Source organism: Sipha flava, unplaced genomic scaffold (assembly GCF_003268045.1).
Source record: "Sipha flava isolate LNK unplaced genomic scaffold, YSA_version1 134_pilon_pilon, whole genome shotgun sequence".
Taxonomy (NCBI): domain Eukaryota; kingdom Metazoa; phylum Arthropoda; class Insecta; order Hemiptera; family Aphididae; genus Sipha; species Sipha flava.
In genome coordinates, this window is record NW_020271760.1 from 1221024 (window position 1) to 1233225 (window position 12202).

General features: G+C 27.4%; 1 protein-coding gene across 1 annotated transcript; it reads right to left on the minus strand.

Annotated features, from left to right (window-relative positions):
* Nucleotides 1–4189: 4189 nt before the first annotated feature.
* On the minus strand, nt 4190–7167 carry LOC112679328 (delta(9)-fatty-acid desaturase fat-6). Its single transcript, XM_025549092.1, has 6 exons — nt 7046–7167; nt 6621–6876; nt 6426–6556; nt 6166–6371; nt 5924–6106; nt 4190–4580 (listed from the first exon to the last, which is right to left on the minus strand). Exons 2-6 carry the CDS (start codon nt 6754–6756, stop codon nt 4262–4264), a joined length of 975 nt encoding a protein of 324 aa, XP_025404877.1. The 5' UTR covers nt 6757–6876; nt 7046–7167; the 3' UTR covers nt 4190–4261.
* Nucleotides 7168–12202: the final 5035 nt, after the last annotated feature.

Genomic DNA, 12202 nt, shown 5'->3' on the forward strand with positions numbered 1-12202 from the left:
CAAAATTTACAAATAAACATATAATAGTTAATCAATACCCGTGTATGTAGGTATCCATAGTTACAACAAAATAGGTAAATGGTATGTTTTTTTTTTCATAGTAAGCAATTATAACATAAAATATGGTTGTATATAATACTAGCCATATGTATTTAGAATCAGTTAAATTATATTATACCTCAATTGTTAATAAGAAACTTTAACTTAAACTTAAATATATAATTTAACGTTTTTTAAAAACTTAAACGTAGCTCTGGAATTAGTGTAAATTATAAAATGTTGAACAAATACAAAATTCTATAAATTATAAAGTATCTAATAAAACAAATATACATTTTCAAGAATATTGATTTTCAAAAATACTTCATAATCTAAATACTCGTATTTTTCAAAAACAATGAACAAATACTTAATAACTAATTTCTTAAAATTTCAAATATTTTAAGGGCATTGATATAAATCGCAGTTACCAAAGTAATTAGTACAAATAATAATAACAGATAACCTAATTATGTTTAATTTTCCAATGCAAATATTAAGAATTCAATTTGTTGATCTTGAACCATTCGAAATAAAGTACATAATTTATTGATAGCAAAGTTTAGTTAAAGGTCAAAATAAATAATATTTAGTTTAATGCAATCTACGATTTCAAGATTTAATAAAATAATATTTCATTAACCTTTTATTGAGTTCGTTAATTTTTAAGTCATGCACAATTAATTTGAACAAAATCAAAATTAATTGGAAAAAATTAAGTTCTGTTGTTTTCATTATTCAGATAAAAAAAATTATTATTATTAAAAGTATCAATAATTTTCTTTGAGAATGTAACTACACTATTTGTGATTTTCCTTTTATTCAAAAGTTAAATATCGGACAAATATTCATATAAAATAATCATAAACTAATTTTAAATTTTATTATTATTCTAAAATTAAATAATTTAATAGAAAAAATAAATCACTAATTTATTGTGACGTTTAATATGACGTTATAAAATGTTAACAAAAAAAAAAAACATAAATAATTGTATTTATACAGTAGACAACGTTTTATTAGGTACTTAATTTAAGATTAAATAATTCTTTGTAAAATAAGTAATACCGATGGTACATTACAAATATAATAAAACTTCACTGTGGTGATGGAATATTAAAATTAATACCCAACTACTCGTATTCAACAAACCTTCCTCAACCTCTGTTATAAAAAACTAAATTAAAAAATCTACCTAAAACGTATTTTTTATATTGTCAGAAATACGAAATCAAGTCATAATATTCGATAAAGATCATAAACGTAAAGCCAAAGGCCAATTTAAAATTAAATTGTTATTAATCAACATTATATCATTATATTAATATATGAATCACACAAACAAATTAAAATAATAGTTATTTTCTACTTTCTAAGAATTATATAAAACTTTAATTTAAAATTTAAAAAGTGTACTATGGTACCTATTATGATGACATTATATAGTTTTATTGTAGTTACAAGACTTTTTTTCTGATTAAGTTCTATATTTCTAATTTAATTTTCAAATGTAATTATTGATTGTTTTCTTATATTTATTTTTAGTAATGCATTAGTGCACCTGTATAAAATAAACCGTAATTAGAAATCAAACTATTCTGTAAATATTTACTCAAAAAAATCTATTCTAAATATCTACATATTAAAAAACTAAATTAAATAATTCTAGATTTTTAAGTTTTTATTATTATTATTTATTACATTTTAAGAGCAGTTTTTTAAAATTTGTTTTATTGGAAATCATTGATCAATTCCTGTCGGTTTTGAGTTTTATAGTTTATACATAGTTATATCTTAAAAATATATGTAATACATTTCAATTTTTTAAAGTAGAAATACTATAGTATACGAACAATGTTCATTTTAAATAATTTTTTTTTTTCGAGTGTTTTCTGAAAAATTGAAAATATCATATATATAAAGGGGAGATCGGTGTAAGAAGTTGTGAGGTAAGATGGGAATTAACTGTAAGTCGTAAACATTTGCATTTATCTTAATTTCTTCATCGCACATGTGTTTTACGTTAATCTTACTGTATGTTGTTATTTTAATATCAACGATAATATAATATAAAAACACTAAAACACGTTTGTCATAATTCAAACTATTTCTATATAAAATTTACAAAAAGTCATTGATGTGCAAGGTATGTAAATTATTTTCGTTTATAATAATTTAAAATAAAATTAATATACGTTATTAATGTTGTAAATTTTGTGAGCATTGCATATGTGATTATTTTTCACTAATTTTTGACAATATATTATTTAATAGCATTATATGAACTAACAAAATTTGAGTTAAGATGGGAAATTCATTTTGGGGCAAGATGAAGTATCCCATCTTGCCACAAATGTCTTATATTGTTTTTATCCACATTCAAAAATTATATTGTTTATATATTTTATGTACATTAGCATGGTTGTACATATCATAATTATAATCTTATTTCATCATTACAATTTAATTAAGCTTGGTAATCATGAAAAATTATAATTAACAGGTTTCATTTTTTTTGTTTGAAGCTTTAAATTTACATAAAATAACCAAAATGTATCGATCTATAAAAAGAACAACTAATAGACAAAATTGGGATTCGAATAATATGAAAAAGGCTATAATTGTTCATAAAAGAACACTAGAGAAACCTGTGAGAATTTTTCTGTACATAAAAGCACTCTTAAAATAAAATTTAGATAATCATTTAAAATATTTTAATTTTATAATAATGTTAAGTATATGTTTAAGTAATAAATAGACTTTTTTGATCAATACATTTAGTGTATATTTATTTTACGTATCTTAATTATCTTCACCTTTAAACATTTATAATAATGAGTAAAACAAATAATATTCACTTACCATACCATACCAGACTCATACCATATCCATACCAATAAATAATTATCATCAATAATTATATTTCAAAAAAAAATTCAATCTTTTAGACTTCAAACACTGCATACATTTATTTGGCCCATATCACCTCACACCATGTTCTATCATACCTCAACGATGAGGTAAAATAGGAAAAAGTTACTTTTTTGGAAATTAAAGATAAGTTCTTTAAAAGTTAAAATATTTAAATTTTAAATAATTTTAAAATAATTTAGTTAATTATTTAGTAAATATAAAAATTATATTTATATTTCTGAATATATATTAGTAATATAATAGTAATTAATATATATGAAAAATACTATGAAAATTACTTACAAGTTAGATGTTTCATCATACCCCGGTCACCCATATATATATATGGTGATTATAAATATATATATTTTTTTTAAAAATCGAATTCTTTACATACTAAATAACTAAATTAAAATGCAATGTTTCGTTATGAAAACAGTTGAATAAGTGTTGTACAATAACGGTTTAAAATTTGTTGACTAATGGCTAATATTTTGCTAAAATTTAATTTTAAATTGATGATTTCACAGTTTAAATACCTACCTATTCGTAAATATTATACTTTACTATTTTTTTTTATACCATATTCAAAACCAACTGTCTACAATTTTATATGTTTTATCTTTAAAATATTTATGGTTATTTATGGTTTCAAATGTAAAAAAAAAAACCAAATATAACATAAAATACTATAAACATTTTTCATACATTAAGATAAAAATTAATAATTGTTTTCAAATATTTTCTAAGGTTTATATTATTTTAAATTAGTTTATGTTGAAATTATAGTTTATAAACAGTGACAATTTATTCTGAAGAATAAATTTAAATTAATTGTTTATGTCATTTATTCATTTTGTTTCGAATATATCATTGAAACCAACCACAGGATTGAAAAAAAAAAATTTCCCCCTTTGATCGCGGACGAACCTGAGAACTTTACAAATTGTTATCATCGCATATTTGAAAGTTTAAAAGCTTTATCTATCATTTACCTGAATTTTCAGAAGAGACACATGCACAGACGTTACTCCCAGTATAAAAGGTCCTGTAATGTCTTATTATACAATTGGACAAATGCACACTGAAGGTTTACAACATAAGTGCAAATAAAAATGCTTTTCTTTTTATCATATAATTGTATACAATAAAAATAAATCATATTATTCATATCATTAAGTTATAAATATCATATATTTTGGTTCATCATACATATTTTTTTTAAGTTATATTGATGATGATAATGTTTTAATAGCACAATGAACAGATTTACAGAAATAATTTTATAATGTATTAGTTATATTAATAACTAACAAGGTATCCTTTCCAAATCTAATTCACACTTTATTTTCAAAAGATTTGGATCGAATGTATATTTTTCCACACATTCGTTAAAATCTTGCCCTGTAGTGGCTGCTTCGATCATAGCTTTTCTTATCCCTTCGGTATCTATTGTTCGCAAGTCAGTCACTAAACGTAATGCTGCCCACACTCTTATGTGAGCTGTGATACACCCATTATTATAGCTACCATACTCTCCACATTGGTAATCCCATGGTAATATATAATGATATTGAGGCCATAAACTTTTATTAAAAATAAATACGAGATTTGTTTGAATGGAGTACCTGTGTAAAAAAAAATGTCTTTATTATTAAAGGAGTAATATTATTTTATCAATATTAAAGTATGTAAATAAACATTATTTTTCAGTCATAAAAATTAAATGTGCGGTATTTTTTTTATTATATATTATAGATATACTAATGCGTTAATATTCAAAAAAATGGGATGAATATAAATATTTTCTAGATTAAATATCTATTTAATTTCATATTAATAAATTAATAATGTATAAGCCATAAAAGTAAGTAAATATATCTAACTATAGGTTTAAGTCGAATATTTAACCTGTTACCATTAGCCATTTTTACTGTTCATAACATATAAATACATTTTTAAAAGTACTTTGAGAAGCAGATACAGGCGGGCGTGGTTCCTAAGTGTATTGTGGGGGGAATGCTTTATACTATGAACATAAAATATATAAAATAAATTTATATTTTAATCAATATTCCTTTATAGCTTAGAGTGTAAATTACTGTACTCTCTAGCACACTTGTTATTAAATATTTGTACTGCAAAGGTTATTTATTGATAGTTGCGCAAACGTTATAGTCAGTTAACCCCCGTAAAAAATGTTATGTTAGGTGTTTTAGGTGTTTATTGAACGTTGATATAGGTATTATGGACTGATGTTGGTTAAATTAATTGGTATTAATAGATATTAGTTAATATTATAATTTAGATTATTTTTCATGCACCTAGTGTACGGTAATATATTATTGTGCCATAAAGTCTATTTTAAATCATTTTGGGTTGGGGATGATTGCTATTAGTATATGTTCAACCCATATTAGTAAAATTTAGCGTATGAAATTGTTTATTGATTCATTTATTTAATTAGAATAATTTATAACATATATAAATATTAATATTCCATAGGTACTTATACAATTATTTAAATTTTCTATTATTAAAATATCTTAGAGAAATCTTTTATCATCAAAAAATCTTAATATATATATATATAAATATTTATGACACGTATTTACTATTTAAGAATTAAGATTAAAAAATCTTATTATGTCTAATAGTTAAGTCTTGAAATATTTAAAACCTCAATGTGCAATATTATTTTTTAATTAAGAAGACAAAATTATTTTCTAACTTGTACTAATATAATAATTAAATAATTAAAATTAATGCAATTTTAATATAATCAAAGGTAGTTACTATTGTCCATTGATTAGCATTGCTGGATTTTGATTATAGAAAGTTTTTATTAGTAATAATATTTCATTATAAATAATATCTAGTTATACAATTCTTTCATAATTAAATTAGTTTTATTAATTTATTCTACCATATATTAAGATTCATATTAATAATCTAAAATCTAAAAAATTACTTGTTCAGTGGTTCTAATCCCCAAATGATAGTAGCTGCATTCAAAATCCAACTATAGTGCAAAGAAACTGTGATTCTAAAGAAACCAACAAAGAATATAGAACAAAAAAGTGACTCATCCCAGAGTTCGGACGGTAAAACCACAGTGATTATCATGAGCAATGGAGCCAGCAACCAGTAAAGTCTATTGTAAATTATAAAAGTAAAATAATTAATAAAATAAATTAAAATTTATTCATTTACCTTTTCTGCCACATTACAACAGGATCTTGATCTAAGTCTTTAGCATTGATAGCTTTTAATAGATTCTCGTTATCAGGATGACTCGACACCAATTTGTTTATAAAATATGTGAACCAAAAACCTCGACTTGAATTAAATGGATCTTTCTCTGTACCAAAATATTCATGGTGCAATCGATGTTCTATTGCCCATTCGTAAATTGGTCCCTAAAATGAAAATACAATTAAAGTCTTAAAATATTTGTAAGATATTATTCTCACTTGGCATATCAAAGTTTGTGCAAAAGCTAAGAATTGTCTAAGAAAGATATTGGCTTTGAAACTTGCATGAGCCCATAATCTATGAGCACCAGCAGTCAAGCCGAGGACTGATAGATATATAAGACATATTGCTGTAATAAATGTTGTTGTTTTAAATAATAATATATAAATTCATGTATAAAATAAAATAATTACTATAAAATATTGTAGTCCATTTAACTTGAAAAATTCCTAAGTAAAGTCCAATAAAAGCAGAAAAATGGAGATACAAATAAAAAAGAACACTAGGCCAATGTGTTTCTCTAGGTATTTTAGTATCTTTGTTTGCCATGTCAATTAACAAAAATCAGAATTTTCAACTTCAAAAATAGTGATTAGAATCAAAAAATATACTCTATAACATATATTAACTATATAACTATATAACATAAATTCGGCGTAAAATTGAATCCTGCGAAAACAAAAAAAAAAAATTATAATGTATGCATTAGTAAATTATCCATAATTATCATGTTGAAGTGTACCAAACACATGACTTTATGGACCATAAATGAGTAAAGAAGAATAATAAATATTAAACTTACCTAAATAATAAATATAATATTAATTATTACACTTACCTTAATATTAGGATTTAGTAGATACTTTATCGAAGTCCGACAAACTACTGTGTGGACGTATAACACTCCTGAAGGTCAATCGTATTCATCGACCTATTGACTTTATACACGATTCGATAAATGGATTTATACTACTGCGTCCAAACCTACGTTTGTCGCGTAGTAATTAATATGCGTATTTCATAAAGCACCAACTTGTAATTTTATTAGGACAATAGTTTGTTTATACAGTATGGTACACTTAGGTACCTACAATGTTGTCAACTGATATTGATATACCGAATGAGTGTAATATAAAATCAACGTATCCCGGAAATCCTGTACAATATACTTACATGATAATACTACCTATTAATTTTCTGGCGAAATTATTTTTGGTATAATTATTATACTATTTGATATTATTAGTGTAAAAACATACTAAAGAAACTACTGAATTACTATGTCAATAAGTAAGGAGTAATAGATCTTTGGTTATGAGCTCCTATTTAATGTTTTTGGTTATTATGACATCAAAGTTAAGAATACATTAAATTATAAAATATTATTAAATATATAAAGCCGTACATAAATACATGTTTATTGTATACACTCGTATATTAAACTCAATAAAAAAATACTTTGGAATTTAATACCTACTCATACAACGCAAAATTATACAACAGATATATTTGAAGCATATCATATGACGTTAATTTAGCTCTAGACCATTTAGGTTTCTGGAATTATATCATTAAAAGGCGAACTATTTTAATTAGAGCGATTAAATTTAACGAAACACATTAACAAGTAGAATAATGTATAAATTACAAATTTAAAACAATCATCAACAAAGTAATTGATAGATTACAATTTATTAATTACTTTATTGTAAAAATCACTGTCAACTATGTATAATACTTATAAAATTTTAATTACAATTATACAAAAATTAAATTTAAATTCAACAATTATCTTATAGTTCGCTTTGGACAAGATTGTGAATTCATAATTAATCTACTAAATACTTTGGTTCTATAATAATCTTGATAACTTCAACTTCAATTTTAATTCTGAATCTAAGCTACGGCATCTATGCTTGGATTTTGAGTTATAATAATTATATTTAATTATATTTTTATATTCATCATTTTGTTTCATTAATTACGTATTATACTATGTTCAAAACTCTACTTCATGTTATTTGTATATATTTTTCCGCAATGTGAGAATTGACTTCGACATAACTTCAAACCATAATAATTCAGGAGAGATTTACAGATCGTTCATCCATTGAACAGCCATTTGCATTATTAGAACTTAGACAATTACATTATAAGAAGGTAGGTATAATAATTTATTATATTAATTCCAAAAAAAAAAAAACCGTCATCAATTCTTTTTTAGTCTATAAATTATTAAATTGTATCGATATATCGTTTTTCGATATCGCGATGTGATATCAATGAACCGATATCGATAACGAAAAAAATATCGTTGTGCATCACTAATAATAAATAGACACGCGAGATGTAAATTGAAATTACACGTTGATTCGAAAAACTGAAAAGTTCATATTCTTATTTCTTATTATCGTGTTTTCTATACCAATGATTCAGGTGAGAACGATTCGTTCAATATCGTTCAAACAACTTAGGCCGACTCATTCCAAACTTCATATGATTCACTTATAATTCTTACGCGACAGGGGTTGAATCTTTAACAAATGATTCAATATATTCGCTTATAAACCTGTATCACTTATGCTCACTCTCAATCGACCAAGTAGTATTTTGACACTGTAGAGCACGGTCTTCACAATCTTCTAAGACCGTGCTGTAGAATAAAAACTAATTTTAACAATTGTAGTCATGCGCCGAACGTCATTCGTTCCACACGTTAATATTTCGCTCATTCTTATATGTTCTGTAATTTATCGACCTAGTTATCAAATGACACAAATTTTATATCGTTGTATACGTAAAAAAATTTCCAATAGTTCTTGACCCATATCAGAGTGGGTAAACGCCAAATATTCATATTAACTCAAAAAAACGGGTAAATATAATTATATATTATACACTATGATTAAATATAAAGTAGGTACTGTCCTACCGATAAAAGTCACCGGACGCCCCGACCATAGGTCGGCGGTCGTTAGTCATTACGTTCGTCGTTGCGTCGCATCGCGGCGTCTTATCTTCTAATTAGAGTAATGAGTTCGCCCAAATCAAATATGAATTTTATCGAGAAAACAAAACAACCAACAAATATACCTTCTACTCGTAATCGAAATAACACTCTATCAATTCGAACGCAAAGTACGTCAAGCGATGTCTTCGATTCGTCTTTAAACACGGACGAAAATAATGTCAAAACACAAAAATCAAAAAAAAATCAAAAACGCACTCTCTCTTCACCTAAAGCCGATGAACATGAATCAAAAAAAAAATAAACCAATGTTCGTAACTGCAAATAGATACAGCCCTTTAGCCACAAATGATAACGTAGAGAATATCAGCACGCTCTCACCACCAATAAATAATACTGATGACATCAATGATGCTTAAACTCCTAAAATCAAACTACCACCTCCGATATTCGTCCGAGATTTGCTTGATTTTGCAAGCTTTCGCAACACATTAATTGAATTAATAGGCTCGGAAAACTTTACATTTAAATCATCCACCAACGTCATAAAAATCCAAACAGCAAACCCTGATTCGTACCGAAAAATAATACACCTCTTAAAAGAGAAAGATGCGCAATACCATACATATCAACCACATGAGGAAAAATCGTTCCGCATAGTTATACGTAACCTACATCCTTCAACTCCTACTGAAGATATTGGAACTGCCATAGAAGATATGGGTTTCTCAGTTCGTCAAGTTGTCAACGTCCTTCAAAAAATAACAAAAATTAAACTGCCCATGTTCTTCGTTGATTTAGTTCCAGAAGTAATCAATACAGAATTATTTCAAGTAACTTCATTACTTCACACAAAAGTCAAAATTGAAGAGCCTCATAAACGCAAAGACATTATTCAATGCTTGAACTGCCAAGACTACGGCCACTCAAGAAAATACTGTTCATATTCTCCAAGATGTGTTCGTTGTGGTGACGACCACCCCTCTACTTCCTGTACTAAATCCACCACCACGCCCGCCAAATGTGCCCTGTGTAAGAGTGACCATCCGGCCAACTACAAAGGTTGTAAAATATACAAAGATCTTCAACAACTCCGGAAACCTGCCACAAATAATCATGGTAACTATCAAAATAATAAAAATGTTGTAAATAATATAAATATTACTAAAAATACTAATTGTGAAGCTACCCAACAGCCAACTGTCAATGATTATACACCTCCAAAACGTTCTCAGACCTACGCACAGGCTACTCATAATAATAACTCTGATCCAACTTCTAATAATCAAATTAACGATAACACACTTTCAAACTTTCTTAATAAATTTAAAGCACTAATCAATCCTTTACTTTCTCTCCTCACTACAGTTCTCGACCGTCTTCTTGCACAAAATGTCAAGTAACTCAAATAATTCATTCACTTCCCAATCATTGGTTATTCTCATGTGGAACGCTAATGGTTTAACAAATCACAGAAACGAACTTATAATGACGCTAAATGATAAAAGAATAGACATAGCACTAATCTCAGAAACACATTTCACAACTAACACCAATTTTTCAATACCAGGTTACAAAATAATTAATTCATGCCACCCGGACAACACCTCACACGCTGGTGCCGCGATTCTCATTAAATCTTCACTTCTATTTACTCCCTGTCCAAATATACAGGAAAACTTTTTACAAGCTGCCATTTTAACAATAAAATTAAATCACACTCCAATCACTATTGCAGCAACTTACTGCCCACCCAAACACAAAATTACGCCACTACAATATGAACATTTTTTTAATTCTTTAGGTCACTATTTTGTAGTCGGCGGCGACCTAAATGCCAAAAACCAATCCTGGGGCTGCCACACTTCTAACCCTAAAGGACGTACTTTACTCCAAATAGTTAATCAAAAAAAATATTCCATACTAGCTCCCCCTGACCCAACTTACTGGCCAACGTCTATAAATAAACGCCCAGATATCTTAGATATATTTGTAGTTAATATCCCTACTAGATTACAAAACGTCATAAATAATTGCTTAGATCTATGCTCAGACCATACTTCGGTTGTTTTTTCTCTGGATGCACAACCTTCTCCCCGGCCCCGTCAAGCTTGCCTTACGGATGGTATTACGGACTGGATTAAATTCCGCGAAATAATTGACCAAAACATCGACCTAAAAACTAGTCTTAAATGCCCAAATGAACTAGAAAACGCTGTTCAACATTTTACGAGTATAATTCAAACAGCTGCTTGGAATTCTACTATTAAAAAACTGGGGAATGCCCAAAACTCCCCCCAGTTCCTACTCATATCCGTTAACTAATCGCTAAAAAACGACGTGCCAGATCTATCTGGCAACGTACCCGTCTCCCAAACTGGGGAATGCCCAAAACTCCCCCCAGTTCCTACTCATATCCGTTAACTAATCGCTAAAAAACGACGTGCCAGATCTATCTGGCAACGTACCCGTCTCCCATCTGATAAAAATGCGTTCAACAATCTTGCTTCCTTACTCAAACGTACTTTAAAACAATTAAGAAATGAGAATTTCGGTTCTTCGCTTACGTCGCAAAATGGTTCTCTCTGGAGAGCAACTCGAAACTGTTTGAAACAAAAACCCACAAATTCCCCCCTAAAAAGTCATGATAATACTTGGTGCAAAACTGATGCTGAAAAATCTGAACGTTTCCGCTCCCATTTGATTGAAGTCTTCCAACCTCACCACGACATTGTTAATAATACATTTGAAAATTATATTGCGAACTCCCTCACAACCCCATTTCCACTTTATCGTGCACCTAAACCTGTTTCGCCTGGTGAAATTCAATATTACCTCAAACTATTCCGCCTCAAAAAATCTCCCGGTCTGGACTTGATTACCGCAGAAGTAGCTCTACAGTTACCGAAAAAAGCTATAATACACCTTGCGCACATATTAAACGCTATCATTAGACTTTCCCATTTTCCGCTTCAATGGAAAACCTCAGTCATCATCTTAATTCTAAAGCCAGGCAAACCCCCCCGA